The sequence below is a fragment of the Anthonomus grandis genome, chromosome 2 (genome assembly GCF_022605725.1).
Source record: "Anthonomus grandis grandis chromosome 2, icAntGran1.3, whole genome shotgun sequence".
Lineage (NCBI taxonomy): Eukaryota > Metazoa > Arthropoda > Insecta > Coleoptera > Curculionidae > Anthonomus > Anthonomus grandis.
The window spans coordinates 39,487,452-39,506,994 of record NC_065547.1 but is presented as its reverse complement, the minus strand read 5'-3'; the positions used below and the strand labels follow the sequence as shown (position 1 = coordinate 39,506,994).

The following is a 19,543-nucleotide window of genomic DNA, read 5'->3' as shown; positions in this document are numbered from 1 at the left end:
GCACGATTTGATATATAGGATTCCAGGCATTGTGTTACAGGCAACAATCAAATGCCTTGGATAAATCACAAAACACTGCCGCTGCTGACTCTTCAAAATTCAAGGACACATAGACATATAAATAAGATGACAGATACAGACACGGATACTACGGATTACAAATTAAAGTAGTCATGGATACTTAACAATCATTAAGCTAATGTCCGGCATATTGACATTACCTTTGATACTTACTAATTTTCAAGTCTTATAACGTTAGTAGTAATAGTGAACTGGGAGATATAATTTGCATCTAAATTGAAGTAAATTTTGACAGTCGTAGAGCATCAAGACCATACCGGTAACAATATCCAAATAGAAGGCACCTGAATCGAAGTATTTTTCAAAGACTCATCAGGCGCGCTTCCTTTTGTCCATATTTGCTTCAAAATCACAATCACAGTCTCACATTTAATTATGAAATCCTTTTTATAAATAAAGAGACCTTCATCAGTCGAGGTGTGCTTAGTTGCCAAAATAATCATACGTGGTAATTGGAAAACCTTCACTTAACCAGAGAACACCATTTTCAGCAGGAATTTTCTATTAATATCTGGTGTGGAGTCATTTTATTAATAGACCAATGGTTGGTGATTTGATTATTGGACCCTTTGAGTTACCCGCAAGGTAACCAGTATTAACAGTTTTTACAAAATGATTTGCCGAATCTACTGGATAATGATGTTCCTTTAAATTTATGACCAAACATGTGGTATATGTACGATGGAGCGCCACCGCATTATTCGGTTGCAGTTCGCAATGCTTTAGATAAATGATTGCCTCACAGATGGTTTGGTCATGGCAGCACATTTTTATGGCCTCCGCATAGCTCGGATTTTAATCATTTGGTTTTTTCTTCTGGGTTATATTAAATTCTTAGTTTATACAGGAGAAATCCTTATACGAAAGTAACTATTAGGTAAAATTCATGATTCCATCAATGATATAAGTAATGAACAAGGAACTTTATTCCAAGTAAGGGACTATTTGATGAAAAGGTTAAGAAAACGCTTGAAAGTGAATGCCCATTTTGGCCTTTATTAAAGTGGTGTTTTCCACAATCTTCTTCATTATATATTATCCATTTAGTGTATTTTTTTGACTATGCAACAGAGTATTAATTATTGAAAATATCGAAATAAATGTAGTACACTTTTTTTCTTAAAAATTATCATTCTATTAGTTACTTTACTAAAAAAAAACAATACTACTTACTAGTAAGAAAATTATGGCATGAAACACGTGTGAATATGGTATTACCTGAATATGGTATTATTGACCTTATGTTAAAAAATAGAATAAATGTATATTTCTTATCTATTGATATATATCTATTCAGATATCTCAATAACAACTTGAGATATAGAGAAAAAACAGATTCGAAACCTACATTTTAACACCCTGTATCCTAATTATGAGCAATATTTTACTAAGGCATATTTGGCACAACATCGATACTTTCACAAGTTTAATCTAGAATTTCTTTTTGGCGCATTTTTTTTACTGACCTTTCTTTATACGCTAATTGGTAAACTTTTTGACACAAACTTACCAACACTCGCTAACCAAAATACCACATGGTACCGTTGACCGATAGACATTATTTGTAATTAGAATATTATTAATAGTTTTCTCACAATATACTGTAGCGTTTTTCGCAAGTGTGAATTTAAACAATCGAAAATAGTCGACTAATTTATTTACACACATCACTACGAAAGCACGATCACTCACTACTACTAGAAATATTTATTTTTACTGGATTTATGTACGACTATTTAAATCTCGCGCCAATATTCCGAAGTTTAATTGAATGAACTGAACTTACGGCTCCTTATATATCAGCTGAACTATATTTCAGACTATTTTCGCCAACATTCTAGATATCGTGCGGTATGTCACTTCTCTTTCCTGAATGACGGTCTATCAACTGGTTTCTCGGTATTTACAATATCTTTACAATACGTTATTTTAACGGATTCACTATTCAGGGTGTCCCGTAACTTAGTGGACATATAGCAACAGCATATTCTTTGACTGAAAATATTACGATTTGACTAAATTTGTCTAGTCCGAAAATTAAAAGTAGCCGGGATACAAAATCTTAAAGTTTTAATTTTATTTTCATTATTTCTTAATAATTTATATAAAAAGAATCAACACAAAATAGGCAGTAGAGAGTTTTTCGTGTCGAGAAATTCGAATTCAATATTAATTCATGTGTGAATCCTAGAGGCCGCTCTCGGCGACACTCCGCTTAGATAAAAACGTGTCTAACTTCTTTGTGCCTTAGTGTACATGAATTTATCATAAAAATCTTAAAATTTCCATCAATAAAACTTAAGAAAGGTATAACTTTGTCGAGTAGCTCAGAGGAACCGTTTTTGAGATAATTGAATTTTAAATTTCCAATGCTTCAATTTTTTATTTTGTTCAATTAATGAAAAGTATTCAAATAAGGTGTCCAGCATAGTTATGTGTTTTGTAAAGACATAATATTTTAATTTATTTGTTAAATACAATAATTTATTATAAAATAAATAATATTATTTATTATAATATCAATCAATACATAGAAGAATATGCAAAAAAGACAAAAGGGTAATATCAACAGCAATGAAAATTTAATTTTTTTTCTCTTACAGCAAAGGCTCAAAGTGGTCTTCGTTACCTTCAATACCCTTAGCTACCCGTTTATTAAAATATTAAAGAATGTGCTGTTGTCTCAAAATAAGTTCGAATTTTTTTCCCATAGCTCTTTCCGAGTATTGATTGTGTCTTGATAAACAACTGATTTCATGTATTCTCATATTGCAAACTCAAGGAGGTTGAAATCAGGGCTGCACGGCGGCTAACGCATTTGGTTTAAACGAACGATATAGCAGTGGTTAGAATAATCTAAATAGAGTTTACCGTTTTTAATTCGGTGGTAACTTTATTGAGCCCAGAAATTAAATACCAATACTGCACACCAAACATTTATTTTGAATTCATGCTGGAAGTGCTGCATGCTGATTATTTCTGAAATTGAAAACTCCTTTTCTGGTAAAAGTCGCTTTATCATTGAATAAAATCATATTTAAGAAAAATGAATCTGCAGTTTGCTAGTTGTGACAGAACCGAATAAATTCAAGTCTCCTTTGTAGGTCGGATAGTGGCAAACTTTGAATAAGAGTAAAGTGGTAAGGATGCAGTTTTTTTAGAAAATATTCGAGTTGTTGATTTAGGAACTGTGGTGTGGTGAATCACATGTCTCGTACTAGTTTTCAGATTTTCAGCAAAACGAACTAGTATTATTTCTTCTTGCTCGGGTGTGATAATTTTTTGTAGCCCTCTTAATTTTCGTGAAGAAGTAAAAGAACCATTTTCTCCAAATTATCTGATTTCGTACAGATTTTTGAAAGTTTTGAAATTAGGATGCCTTCTATTTGCAAACATGTATCGCCATCAATAACGTGTGGTGTTCGGCACCAAGAAGTGGTGTTTTCTTATAATTTTTGTTAGTTTCGATTAGCACTGCTTATAGATAGCTTGTAAATCTTTTTGAATAATTTACTTCTTAATAACAAAAAAACTTTGAGATTTGTATTTTTTCCAGAGACATTCGAGAAAAAAATGAAAATCGTAAAAAAACATAATTTTTTTATTTAAGCCGCATAAAAACTTAAAGACTCAATTATGTCTGGACAAATGTATAACTTTTTAAAGTAATAATAATTGAAAAGCTGAGATTTTCATGACAAACTCATATATATTGAAGCACAAAAAAGTTGTACACGTTTTTATCATCGTATCACTGACAACGCCTTCTATGTTCACACAAAATTGACCATTGAATTCGAATATCTCGCCCTCATAAGCCGCAAACTTATTAAACTAATGAAAATAACATTGAAACTTTAACACTCTGTATATTATATTGTTAAATAGTTTTTAAATCGAATGATTTATTTTAAACACTCGAATCCAAAAAGCGACTTTTTCAAAAGCTAACTATTGCTCACAGGTCTTCATTTAATATCGGTTTACTAGCTGCGGCATAAACCTATTATTATATTATAGGTCTTTGTTCTAGTCAAAGTTATAAAAAAAATGCAATTTTTCTTACAAAATCATGTATTTACAAAAAAAAAATTAAATTACTTTCCGTAGCCTCCTCCGAAACCACCTCCAAAACCGAAACCGCCTCCAAAACCACCACCGCCTCCGCCGCCACCACCGCCACCACCTCCGAATCCACCTCCATAGCCGCCTCCTCCTCCATAGCCACCTCCTCCGTAGTGACCTCCACTATATCCTAAAAGAAAACAATATATAAAATAAGTTTTGACACAATTAAATATTTAAATAATTTTTTGATTTTGATTAAACATTTTTTATGCAGATTTGTTATTTTTTAATTTTAGCAGCTATAAAATATGGAAACCAATACCAAATAAAATCAAATTTTGCTTTTTCTACTAACCTGGATGATATCCTCCTCCATAACCGCCACTATACACCTTTTTCACAACAAGCACCGTAGCAGGTCGTTGGTAATATCCTCCACCGTACCCTCCACCATAACCGCCTCCATAGCCTCCACCATAACCGCCTCCAAAGAACTTCTTTTTAAATGTAGGCGTTGCATGGGATAATGCCACTACCAGAAGTAGTAACGTTAACACCTGAAAGAAATTTAAAGAGGTCAAAGGATGTTTTGTTTGTTCAATAAATAATGTTTTCTCATAAGTTTGTTTAGGTTTGTTATGTAATAAGATCGGAACATTTTGTATGTACTATTGATTTTGAAAATGGTGTTATATTAATATGTTTAAATCAGTGTGACATTGAAGACAACATGTATTTTGATTATGTGAAGAACAGGAAAATCTGAAAAAAAATTTTTTTAATCTTTTGGGAAGTGTTGTTATATTCAACACGTTTAGCTTCAAAATGTAGTATCGTGGCGTAAAAAATAATAAATGTATAAAAAAAACCATAAAATTATTAGATCTTATTTAAACGAAACCACATTTAATTTGTTGACTTAAAAAAACGTAACGACGAATTTGACAAAGAGTAATTTATTTTGAATTTCAGTTAGAACGTTTCGGCAGAACATTATACTTTTTTGTTAATTGTGACTCCTTCTGGTTTGTTTACTACCTCTAGATGATGAGGTTTTGCTATACATATGTAAAGTATGATTCTTATGGTTCTAGATTGCTACACTCGAATCCAAAAATAAAATGGCGGCATATTGAAAGTAGTCATATGACAATTTTAAAACACCGCAATTTTGATAATGATACATGTCAAGAAAATAAGAATGTGACTTTGTCACTCATTTTAAGAGTAGTTTTTATTGATAAAGTTAGTTTTTCCTAGCTCTAAAGCTTGGACGATTGATTAATCTTGTCTACTTCGGAATGCTTAAATTTGAAAAGTCGCGTAAAATATTCCAAATAAAAAAGGCAATAATTATGCTAATTAATATATGAGTAAAAGCTCTAAATGAGTTCAAATCTAGAGACATCACATTATCAAGAGTTATTAAATTAGATTAGATTAAATAGTTTATTAGTAATAATATAAAAACAAGTACTTTTACAAGGCAAATAAAATTTGTAATGAAACTTAGAAATTAGGGATTAAATATTTAAAAAAAAAGTTTCTACATAGTATTTGTACATATACATATAAAAATATAAAATAGAAATAACAAAAGTTTAAAATTTAAATCGATTTTAAATTTAAGTATTATTAGAGATAAAATTCAATTAAAATACACTTTCAAAACACATTAAAAGAACTAAGACAAATTAAAATTTGATTCAATATACTTCCCAAATGAAAAAAAAAGGTTTTTCTAATTTCTTCGCGAAAAACTGCTGTTAACGGTAAATATTCATAATAATAGCGATTTAGGAACTTTTTATATAAAAAAAACAAATACCAATTTAGGTAAAGAGTAGCCAATTTTTCGAATGTCCAATGCCGCCAACCTACTATTTCATTTTGACATATTTTATGAACCATTTGGGAAATATAAAAAAAATATATCTAATGTAGAATATTTTTAAGTTTTTTTTTTTTTTTTTTTTTAAGTTACCTAATGTGTTATCTGGGGGGCGGAGAATTTATTTTTTTAAATTTTGTAATATGTAGTGCTTACTTATTGTGCTTATTAGCCATTAAGGACCAATTGTAAGCATTTAATGGACTTTATGTCTGTAGATTGCATAAATGAATAAATAAATAACCAGGAAGGAAAAAAAAAGAAAAGGAAAGGAAAAAAAGAGAATTATACAAATTAGGTTCAGATTTTGCTTGATGTGCAACAGACACTGCATAATGTACACACAGGGTAGAGTCATTATTAGGTTCAAATTTTGCTTGATGTGCCACAGACACTGCATAATGTACACACAGGGTAGAATCATTATTTTTAAAGATTTAAAAGAATTTCGACATTCATTCCTATAGCCAAGACCAGACATGATGCGTATGCATTTTCTTTCTGGTTCAAAAGCTTTTTTCATATGGCAGAAATAACCCCACGACAGACTGGCATCCGTTAAATGGGAATGGAAATTGCTGTGGTAAGCTGTTAAAAGGGTTTCTCTAGAAGTTACCTGAACAAGGTTTCTAAAGAGCAAAAGTTGTTGTAATAATTTTTTTGACAGATTAATTAGATGTTCTTCCCATGTTAAGCCCTTATCCAAGAATACACCAAGAAACTTCCTATTCTATTCACATTGAGCTAAAGCAAATCACTAACTTATGTTGTTATTAGAATGGCGTTTAATTTTTTTTCTTATTATTGAATTTAATTTGAAATAAATTGAATTAAGAACACTCAGAAACACATACAATGTGAACAAATACCAACCTATTTTTTTACATTTTTCATATTTATCAGTTTAGTTTTACAAAATCTTTTATTTTTATTTTTTATTATTTATCGCCTTGAAAAAAAGTTCTAATTTTATACTTAAATTTAGAGGCTAGAAAAATACCAACATAAGATGGCGATTAAATTTCCCGTTTATTTTCTGCTTGCTTCTTTAATGTGATTCAATATTCTCTAATCACAACTTTCCTTCCTTTCAAAGAGTATAAATCTAAACTTCTTCTAATCCATTTATATTTATATTCCTCCCTTTGATAACGAGATTTAAACGCGATCAATCATTTTTCTGGACTCTCTCCTAAATCTTTTGCACACAACCAGATGAAGAGGACCAGCTAAAAAATCAGTATTTCAGAATGGGTCAGACAAGAGAACAATATGGAATCTTAAAAATGTGCGATCTATGAATAAAGGCAAGTACCTTTATAGCTCTAGATGCAATTTGATTATTGTAACTGGAGAATGTAATTCTAGAATTTATAATTAATCCAAGATCAAAAATACCGATTTTGGAATCGTCTGTTAATTTCGTATATAAAGTTAGTAGGGTCTCTTTGCCATATAAATATAATTTTGTAACACTTGTTTATATCACACTAATTTCATTCTCCACACACCAATTAAAAAAATAATTCCAATTGTTGTGATGGCAAAGAGAATCCGACACGGTCCCAATTTCCATAAAAACCTTACATCATATGCAAATCTCAATGCTTTACTATATCTTAATCTAATAATCAAATGTAACAAAAATTTAAAAAATAACGCAGAACCATAGTAAGAGCTCTGGGATACTCCAAACAATGATTTCACATATTTAGATGTATACTATCCATTTCTAATTGTTGTTGTAGTTTCCAAACAGATATCAGATAACAGACTTATTTTATCATGAAAGAAAGATAATAGACCTGGTCAAAGGCTTTAAAAAAATCGGTATAAACCAAGTCAACTTAAAAGCCCCTTTTCTTGCAACCAAAATTAAATTTCAGACAAATCTTAATCAAGCTTGCCAGTTAGTATTTCGTTAATGAATATAAGCCCAATAATCCCTTAGCATTTCAAAAAACACCTGGCTAAGTATCCACGTCTTGAATTAGACTTACAGAGTTCCTGGATTCATAAGCAATTTTATTTCCTTCATGTCATTATCATCATGAAAAACTGGACTTAGGATGCAGCTTATTTAATTTGAAGACCCGTACAGTTTCATGAGACTCTCCACTTTACGTGTACTCACTATACGAAATGAGGTGATTTGTATTTGCAATAATGGTGATTAAAACGTCTAATTGTGCTGTTTTTGGTAAATTTTTTCTTTCTTGTCTGCAATAGATCTATCAATCGTAGTTAATAATTCTAGGGCGTATTTATGATTTAAATTCATTCCCGGATATCTTTCATTAAAAATGTATCTGTTTTTCAAACGTGTTTTTTCAACTCAATTCAGTTTCTTTTTCCAAAAAGTTGCAGAGAAATTTCAGAATAGATTATATTAATGCCACTACACATTGGAACCACTATACATTATCAATAATGACAATGTATACTCATCATGTACGTGGGTATGCCCTTAGAACTTTATGGAATCGATTCATTTATCATTAAACCTCTTCTCACATCGAGTGCAATTGTTATGACATGTGATTTATGCCATTGGCTCTGATGAACCTATCGAGTTTTCGAGAAAATTCGAGATGTTGAGGACTGCGTACAGGATGGGGACTGATAATGAGAATCTGGGAAATAATTACAGTTTGCTAAGTAACATACAGTTCCTTAGACCAGAGCAGCTCATTGATTTTTAGGCTAGCTATTGGCTTTTAGGCTAGTGGCTGGGTAAAAATTGGTTATAGAGACATGGAAGGAAGTTGGAGAGGCGACTGCTCAGGAGTGCATAAGCAAGAGGAAGAAGGAGAAAATTAATTGGTCTTTAATAACCAGTGGGGCGGGATTGGATAATCAGGCTCGTCAGACCTATATGCAAAAAAATGCCCATTGTTCCTTCAATTAAATTTATAATAAACAATATTTTAATAACGTATAAATTAAAATGTTCTAATAACAATACACTCACCTTATACCTATGCCAAATGGTAAGGACATTTTTGTTGTACTAAATTGAATACTATTAAATTTATTCATTTATGTGTAGTTTCAAAAAAACGATGAAAACAGAAACGAAGATAAGAAATATCATGAAATATCAAAAATGTATTTGTTATTCTTGCATATTTAATATTTTATTAGAATTTTCTTAAATTTACATTATTAACAGATTCGCTTATACAATATAACATAGCTATTTTAAAAATAAACTCTATTATTATCTAAATCGCTATCAATATTTGTAAGCAGTTGTTATAACTGTGCAAAAAATATAAATAATTTTATAAATTCAACATAAAAGTAATCCACTAGGTACATTAAAAAATCTTAAGAAAAATATTAAATGCTGTCTTAATATTCTAGATGGTTTAGCAAGAGATTTCTTGGGTAAATTAGTCGGAAAAGTAAGATTATTCTAGTAGTAGTACATTTATTATTGAGTGAACCGTTAAAATGATCAAAATTTCCTGAACCGATTTATCTAGAAAAACAGTTTTTGTAAAAAATCCTATTTAACCCAATAAGCAGTTTTAAAGTTTAATAAACAAATCTGATTAAATACAATATTTATTCTATATAAATAAACGACGTAAAAAAACCCATACGTGTAATACATACGTAAAACAAAATCTCTGCGAAGAATGGGTATCTTGATGGTACTAGACTTCCATAACCTTGAGACAACATTAATGGTCATCATGTTGATAAATTGTTAACACTTAAAATGTTTACTCATAAAAAAAAGTAGTTTTCTTTTTTGTATGTTGAGGTGGGCAGTACCATACAAGTAATAATTAAATGATTTAGCACTTTTTGATGAAGCGGTTTTTTTATTTCATTATATTCTGTAGTCATATAATCATCATTATTTCTTTATCCTAGGCAACTTTTTACTTTAAATTTTTTTGTTTATTTTTTCTAGAAAAGAATTACCACTTTTTTAAATAAATACCCTGCAACCTTATTCAAGGGCTGAACAATAAAGTTTTCCAATTACAATTTATTTAATATCAACTTAAAGATATATGTTTGTTATAAAAAACCTCCGGATAATCTTATTTTTAAATCTTTATATTTTCACAAGTAAATCCTGTTTAACCCAACAATCATTCTTATTAAATAAATAAATAAAAAAACCCACAAAATTATATAAAATTAACTAAAAAAACCCATGTGTGTATAAATGACGTAAAAAATATAAAATCTCTATCATGAATGGGTACTTAATGGTACTCTACTCCAATCACCTTGAGACCATGACAATGGTCATTATTCTGATAAATTGTTAACACGTTAAGAGTTTTATTTTATGAACGAGACATATGGAATTTTTTTGTGTTTATGGGCAAACAGCCAATGTAAGTGATAATTACATGATTTAGCATTTTGTGATGAAGTGTTTTTTTTATATAATTCTACTTGAAAGAAAATCTCAGAAAAGCTTATAACTGCTGAATAATTGTGGTAAACAAAATATGTGTGATGTAATTGCATGGCTTTAAAATTCCAATAATAATAAAATGTTGTGTTTTATAACAGTGTCGTGCTTATAAATTATATTATTACATCTTAATTAGAAATAAAATGCAATTATTACTTTTTTATTGTTGACTTAATTTTTGCTTTCTAGCGCTAATTAAATAAGAGAAAAGGAAATTTTAAATTGTTTTGTCAGATTTGATTTAGGAAAACGTAGTTTCTTATTATTTTTTATTATTAATAATTTTTTTTTTCTTTTGTATTTAAAGCCTTAATGTTAATCGCGTTATATTGCCCCTAAAAATTGGGGATAAAATATAATTTATTGCAATCTAGTTTCAAAAAAAAAATCACATATTTCCGGAGCAATTTTATTAAAAGTAATCTCTATAAATCTTTTTTTTAATAATTTTCATGGCTGCTTTTTTCGCCATATATGTTAGTTGGTTCAAATTTATCATAGCAGATTAAAATAGTCATTTGAGTTGGTTTTTCAACAATGAATCAAACTTACGGGACATACAACTCCTAGTGTGTTCTAATATTTTTTGTTTCTCTTTTGGTCATAAATAAATAAATAAAAATTAGACCGAATAAATTCAACTAACTTTTTTGATTTTAAGAGCTACGAAAAAACGATATTTGAAAATGAGATATATGAGTCTGGAAGTAGAATTTAGAAAACGCAAATTCTCAAAGCTTTCATATCATATGCAACTACATCTTATCAGTTTCCAAATATTAAGATTTCAGAAAAAATCCTCTCGTCTATTTGTTTTAGGCAAATTTGAAAATAGTTTTACCACTACCCAAAACTCTTTATTTCGTTCTCAGCATCAAACTGAGTTTTAATCTTCTTCCGACTTTTCATTCTCTCAAATAAAGATACAAAATTTTGTGATTTATGAAAATAAAATTTCAAATATTGGTTAATAGTAGCGATTTAATCGAAAGAATATTGTTTTATTTATTTAAATTAAAAAAATAAATAAAATAATTACGTAAGTGATTTTTTAATATTTTTTTTTTGGAGAGGGCAATTTTTTAATAATTTTTTTTGAAATTTTGCAAAAATTTGTAAAATTTACTTAATAGTGACAATTTTTAAAAAAGGATAATAATTATTTCATTATTCCTTTCAATTGAACTAAAACTGTGTTTTAATTTTCCTGAAGATATATAGAAGAAGATTGTTAATGTTTACTACAAGCATATCGGAAACTATAGAAGATACAAAAAAGTTTAAACAACCAAAGAACTATAGTACTCACGAAATTAATACTCTAGTGAGTATTAATTAAAAATAATTTTTTTAAATGCAAATATTAAAAAACTGATTTATTGCATTTTTTAAAATAATATTGCATGCCTTCGTAAGGGTTATTCCTTTAAAAGAAAGAGCTTTATAGAAAACTGATAAGGAATTTCAATTTATAATAGACATATAATTTTATTTCAATTTTCACTCCATGTACTAACTATATTATAGGGTTTAATTTTTTAAGGGGCAATTGAAATAATTCTTCTGATGTACGTTGGAAGCCATCGTTATTAATAGGAATAATTTTATATCAGTTTTTTTAAGGATCTATTACTCACAATACCAATTCTTTGTCTATTTAAACTTATTTGTGAACTCTTTTAAAGTCTTTTTAAAGTTTTCGAGATCTCTGTACGCAATTTTAAAGAAACATTCTTTATCCTAATAATATTGGTTTTTTTTCATAAGTGACTAAATAAATAAAAAAATTAATTTATGACATAATTTTCCATTTTGTATTAAGTCAATCATAGTATATTGTATACCTAGTAAGAAAAGCTTAACATTTCCGGGCGATCGTAAAAATTACGGAGTCCGGGAATGTGGCTTTTCCTACGAGGTCTACATACTATTTTTCCGAAAATCGGGAATCATTAAAATTACGGTAAATTATTACTAATCATGTTAAAAATTTCAAATCAACATTATTATTTTTCCCTTAAATAAAAGAACCCATGAAACATTGTTTCGTAACTACGGAAACGAAGTACATAATTTTAAATTGTCAAACTTGACGAGTGAAAAGTTTATTTGTAAGTAAGTAAGAGTGTAAGAGTGATGTAAGTAAGTGTGATGATGACTGTTCCATTTCTGGAACCCCCCCAGAACTCACGGAGGCAGTGAATGCTGCATCATTGGAATTGTTACCGGTAAAATCTAGAAAGAAGTATAACTATGCATACAACCGCTTGATGGACTACCGTACGAATAAAAATGTAACTTCTTTCTCGGAAAATGTTGTAATGGCATACTTCTTGGAGCTTGGTTCCAAGATGAAATCTTCAACTTTATGGGCCAATTATTCAATGCTGAAGGCAACCCTTGCAATTAGACATGATGTGGATATATCTAAATATTCAAAACTTCGGACATTCCTGAAACGGCAAGCATTGCCTATAAGCCAAAAAAATCCAAGATTTTAACTAAAGAAGAAATAAACACATTTATTCAGGAAGCTCCAGATAAGGAATATTTAATGATTAAGGTAACTTACAAAACTTCAAATTATATTTGGATTCTTTACATGCTTATTTATTTTTGTAGGTAGCTGTAATATTTGGAATTTCCGGAGCTTGCAGAATGGACGAGCTGGTTAAAATGACCGTACAAGATATACAAGACCTACTATCTAAACTTTTAGTTACCATACCGGATTCAAAAACCAATACATCAAGATCATTTATAGTAAACGAAATGTACTTAAATCTATACCGCAAGTATGTCTCTTTAAGACCAAGAGACATGAATACCACTCGGTTTTTTTTAAGTACCAAAATGAAAAAGGTTGTAGACAAGTAGTAGGAATTCACCAATTTAGAAATATGCCTAAATTAGTGGCCAGTTATTTGAATTTGCCAAACTCAAAAGAATATACCGGCCACTGTTTTCGTCGGTTTTCTGCCACAATGCTTGTTGATTCTGGTGGAGATATTACTAGTTTAAAGAGACTGGGTGGATGGAAATCAACAAACGTCGCTGAAGGATATATAGAAGAGTCTCTTACTAATAAGGAAGAAGTGGCAAATAAAATTTTCACAGCAGAAAAAAATGAAGAAAGTAAATCTAATATTTCTAATACTGCAGTAACGCCCAATATTAGTTATTGTCATACAAATAAAATTATTAGTTTGGAAAATATTCAACAAAAGAATGCTATTAGTTCCCAAGTTCTTCCAGTTTTCAATACTTGTACTAATTGTCAAATAACAGTAAATATAACAAATAATAAGTAATATTTTTAAAATATAATGTTAACCTTGTTTGTGCTGAAAGTTTTAAAAATAAAATTGTTTAGGAAAAACCTGTTCGCATTTATGTTCTAAAGTTTACTGTATGGAAATAACATTTCCTTACAGTACAGAAATGAATATTTCCTTACTGTTATTTTCGGTTGCCAGGCAACAATCAAGTTGGAGGAAATATTGACTTTTTCTTTCAAATATGTTGTCAAAAATGTTATTATTTCTTATCGATTTTCGGAAAAATACATAGTCAAAAGTTTACTGAATAAAATAAATTTTATTGAAATTATTCATTTGGGTGTAGGTAGGTAGGTAGCTGTGGTAAAGACTTTGAAAACATAAAATTCTTACAATAAATTGTAAATAATTATGAAGCTTGGTAATGTACAATATAATAATAATTTACATAGTTACAGACATAAGAAGGTAAAGAAATTTGTGTCGTATATTTGTTTATGACATATTGTAATATTAAGTACATATTTTAAATACTAAAATTTTTCGTTGTATGTCTTGTTAATTTGTAGACTTTCTGTGCATACTGGGTTAAAAATAAAAAAAAATATAAATAAAAGAAAATCTGGATTTTTTGATACAGATTTTATTATAGATTTACAGTCTAGGACTTGTAAAATAAAACTAAGGCTTCAAATCAGCGTTTTAATAAAAAATTTGCAGCTCGCAGCAGAAATGAGATAATGGAATGAATCAAAAATCGAAATGTTTAGAATATATCAAAGATTACAAGGAACAGTATGTAAACAGAATTATCCACCATAATTTTCCTACAGGGTCTTTTGAAATTACGAGAAAAAACAACAGTTTGTTTTACTCCTGTATAATATAGCCTAATCGAAAAATACTACTTTACAAAATGATTTTAAAAAATCACAAAAAATGTATCTAAAAACTGATGACAAAATCGTGAGAATCTGATAAAAAATAAAAAATTTATAAAACATCAAACTTGGCCAATATTTCAGGGTGGCGGAATTTTGTGCCGGCGAGTGTATATTAAACTCGAGGCAAAAGTAAAAACTAAACTATTTTTAAATTAGATTATTTACAATTTGTTTTTCTTATCAATTTGTAGATTTGTATATTTGGAAAGACAAATTGAAATAAATAAAATTAAAATTAAAATATACAAAAGTAATATCTATGTTTTATTAAAATAGTATATTTACTAAAAAATTTAAAATAAAATTTAGGAATTTTAAAAAACTTATATAAAACAAATTTATAATTACATTTTTTAAACAAATTATTTAAAATACATAGGATGCGACTAATATAAGAAAAAATTAAAAAAGTTCCACGCTACTTTTGATCACCTTGTGTATGCAGCAACATGTAATTTTTTTTTATTTAGAAATAATTAATTCTAGCAACTTTTACCAATAGTATATTTTTTTCAATTGTTCAAGTGAGTAATTTATTTATAAACATTGAGAAAAATATTGATGTAATTTTTTTTAAATGAGATGAAAACATTAATAAAGCTTTTGACTTTTCTTAATTTTCTAAACAAAAGTTGTTATAATAAATAATCAAATTAATTCAAAAGTGGTAATGAAAGTTTACGTAAAAAAGGATCCAAGATATAATTATATAACCTCTTTAGTCCACACGACCAGCCCGCTGTACATTTTTCAAATTATATTAGTACGGGCTCACGACGACTTAACGTGATTTGGAGCCCGCCGTGCAGCGGACTGGACGTGCATACAGTTTTGTTTTGACGGAACAGGTGTTGTCTTGTAAATCATGGCGTCGTATTAGAAACTAGGTAATATTTGCATTATTTTCGCTTCTTTTGATAAGATACTGATTAAAATCAAATAAATTGACTGCTATTTAGTAAATCAACAAATATACGTACAGAAAATGTAACGTCGCTCTACAGAGTGTTCGGCTTTTGATTTTGTGCAGTATTTTGGACGTCAAGACTGTATTTGGTTCAAGTTTTTACTTTTAACCCAAAAATTTTAAATTTTATTGTTGTTATTATTTCGTCTTTTTTTTAAGGTGGTATGCAACCACTGACGGATAAAGATCTTGAAGAGATTCTAAATAGCAGTGACTTCTACTTGAGCGATGATGATGAGGAAATCACCGCCGAAAACAGTGAATCAACTGAGGCAAATGATAATGAAGACGACGAGCCGGCGCCGGCAGATTCGGTTTCTGATACCATTGAAGAGGAGTCTGATGACGATAATGTTTCCTTATCCAGAATAAGAGAGCAGGTTCTCAAGGAGCAAACAAAAAATAAAACCGCAGAAGTAAAATGGAAAAGAAATGTTTTTGAAAGTCGAGAAGATGTCTACCTTGATCCGGAATGGCAGTTACAAGATCATCATGACTTTCCAGATTATTTTTCGGAAAATTTATCAGAACAAAGTAATATTCGTGCCATGCAAGCAAATGAAAAAAACCACTAAAGTCAACAGCCAACTGGAATACATATTTTAATGGGCATTTTTGGACTTTCAAGGTTGCGGTTGTATTTTATAAAGGGAATTGAAATATCTTGCATTACTCAGCTACCTAGAGACCGTATTTTTAAATTAAGAAATTTTCTACATGTTGTTAACAATCTTAGTGTTTCAAATGAGGTAAAGCAGTCAAATCGGCTATGGAAAGTTCAACCTATCATCGATGCGATTCGTAAAAAGTGTATTACTTTACCAAGGAGTAAAGAAGTGAGCATCGTCGAGCAGATGATCCCCTTCATAGGCAGTACTGCTCTCCGACAGTACGTTTAACAAGGCAAATCCAGTAGGACTCAAAAATTTTGTTTTAGCTACACCTTCCGGACTGGTTTTAGATTTTATGATCTATCAAGGTGCAAAAACTTGGCCAGATGGCTCCCGATCAAAATTTGGGAATAGGTGGATCGGTTGTAAAGAAGTTTTGAGAAGATTTGTCGCCAGGGCACATAATTTATTTTGATCGTTTTGTACTGGATCATTTACTAACAAAAGGAATTTTGGGAACAGGGACAATTATGAACAACAGAATTCCGCGAGATCTTAGGAGCAAAATAAAAAATGATAAAGAGCTCCTCTCGAATGGTCGTGGTTCCTTTGATGAGTTTGTGCGAGAAGACAAAAAAATGACCATTCTGAAATGGATGGACAATAGATCAGTAACAATGGCATCAACGTCTTCAGGCTCTGCGCCAGTAACAGAAGTACTCCGATGGGACAAGAAAAATAATAAGTACCTTCTTGTTTCATGTCCAAACTCTGTCACTAGTTACAACCATTCTATAGGAGGAGTGGACATTTGTGACTAATATCTTACTATCGCATTTGTATACGAACAAAAAAATGGCCGGTAAGAGTTTTCTGGCATTTTGTGGACTCGGCAATTACAAACTCGTGGGTTGAATACCGCCAAGACTGCTTCGCTCGTGGAGATAGAAAAAACTCTATCATGGATTTACTTGAATTCAAACTGTATATCGGGAAATCTCTTGCCCTTGGGGCACAAGCAAAAGGTTTTCAAGATCCAACTTCTTCATTAGATGAAGAAACAAGTCAACCTGCTAAAAAATGCAAGAAGTCGGAGATGCCACCAAGAGATATCAGAACCACTGGTAATGAACATCTACCAATATGCAGTGTTAATAAGAAAAATTCCTATATGCGCTGCCGTTACCTTTTTTTCTGTAGTAATTTTTTTTTAATTTTTTTTTGTTTTTTTTTAATCCTAATAAACCTATTTTATTAAAAGTTTCACAAAAAAAAAAGTAAAACAATTCCTTGGGACTGAAGAGGATATAAAAATAAATTACACTATTAAGGTTTTCGAACATCAGAAATAACGAAGGAGCTAAATAAATAATGTAAGAAAACCCAATTAATGAGAGTTTTAAATATACAGGGATTAAAGAAAATTAAAATTTTTTTCCAACTTTATGCAAGTTAATTCAATATACACAGATAAGTCAGGATTATATAGCAACAAATACAAAAATACAAAACCCACAAATATTTAATTTTCAGTACACATGATTGAAATTTTTTTCTTATTAAAAAAACCTGAATTAAACCTCTTTATGACTTCCATACGTAAATATTTCATTACTGGTTGATTGCAGACGGTCTTTTTATTTAGAATACCCTTGTTATACCTCAAAAGGAGTCAAAAAAAAACACAATCTCTCTATATATCTCATATTGTTGTTGAAACCGAAATGTTTTAAAAAGGTATGTATTATTAAAAACATAAAAAGGGTTTCATAATATATTTTCCCGCATATAATTTAATAAGGTTAAGGTTTGATGTAAAGTTAAGGTTAAAATTTGATTAGGATAGAATATTAAATTTTATTTATTCATGCTCCTCATTCAATTATGATGTTAAACATTTCTTAAATGCTAAAAAACTTAATAGACTTGAAACCTTTTGTTTTCGAAGACTTGTGAATCAACTCTTAGATACAATTTATCAAAAAAGTAAATGATTATTGAATTTTCAAAAATTGGTTATCAATATTAATATAAAATATTTTCTAAATGAAATAAATACCTCATAATAAATCTATTAATTCCTCTTAATAGGATATATTAATGTAAACTTATTTTTTAAATTAGGTAAATATAATAAGAAAATATATATATTTTTATGATTGGTCATAGAACTAAGCTGAATAAATTGAAAATCACAAAACTTTCTAATAATGTTTATTAACTTCTTCGTGGTGTCGCAAGACTAATGAAAATAATTAAAATAAAAGATGATAATAATAAATAAAGTATAGAAGTAAGTAATAATTTAAAAAAGTTTCTAAATATACAAAGTTCTTTGATTTATTAGTTGAATTTTAAGAGTCCAAAGCCAAAATAAGACTTGCATTTAAAATTACTATAATTTTTAAATCGGTGAAAGATTCTTAGCTTATTGAATATAAGAATAATTTAAGAATTATATAAAAATTCTCAAAACTTACGCATTTAAAACTCGCCATGATTCTCACAAAAACTTCACTAAATAATTCAAAAAAGTAATGCCCATCCGATTTTAATTTACTCGCTATTCTCGCCGGTACTGAACTCTACAACCAGGATATTCTGATTCTTATATTAACCGACACCGCACCTCCTTACACGAAGGACAAGACAACGATGGAAAAAAATTACGTCATAAGGAAGATGACCCATCTTGGGGATTTTCGCTAACGGGTATATAATTTTTGATTCCGCGCGCTTTGTTTAACATTGCGGAACGCCGAATGATTATAAATAGAAGATAAATAGGATTTTTTTAACGATTTAAATAAACAGAAGATGATGAAGTTTCATATAGGTAAACCCGCAATGGACATGAAGAAGCTGCTGAATGAATTTTTTAGATGTTAATTTTGTTTGTGTAATCGGGAACCTTGGTGTGGTCTATCGGTTGCAGAATAAACAAAAGATATCGTTTTTGTGGTTTAACACCTTTGTATGTTACTCAATTTTAAACAATATGATTTTTTCTAATCATTGTGTTTGTGGTCCTTCGAACAACTAATTGATCTTTTTACTATTGTTGAAGAATAATTGGGTACATACTACTGAAGAAGGCAATGTCGAGGAATTTTATGATGACTGTGCTGCTTATATAATCATCTTTAATTAATATTGATCATGATAAGAGAAGCTGATCAAAATAAAATTTCATAACAAATAAACAATTCCAAGAAACTTTGTCCAATCCCTGGAATAAAAAACATTTTTTTTTAAATTA

The 19,543-nt window shown here is 29.5% G+C and overlaps 1 protein-coding gene and 1 long non-coding RNA gene across 2 annotated transcripts; one reads left to right on the top strand and one right to left on the bottom strand.

Moving 5' to 3' along the window:
- The first annotated feature begins 492 nt into the window (after positions 1-492).
- Positions 493-4,424, top strand: LOC126750642 (uncharacterized). Its single transcript, XR_007665778.1, has 2 exons — positions 493-666; positions 4,192-4,424. It is a non-coding gene; the product is annotated as an uncharacterized LOC126750642 (long non-coding RNA).
- On the bottom strand, positions 4,138-18,932 carry LOC126750641 (uncharacterized). The gene is made up of 3 exons (XM_050460294.1): positions 18,765-18,932; positions 4,505-4,706; positions 4,138-4,336 (listed from the first exon to the last, which is right to left on the bottom strand). The coding sequence occupies exons 1-3, from the start codon at positions 18,780-18,782 to the stop codon at positions 4,179-4,181; spliced, it is 378 nt and encodes a 125-aa protein (XP_050316251.1). The 5' UTR covers positions 18,783-18,932; the 3' UTR covers positions 4,138-4,178.
- Between the last annotated feature and the right edge of the window lie 611 nt (positions 18,933-19,543).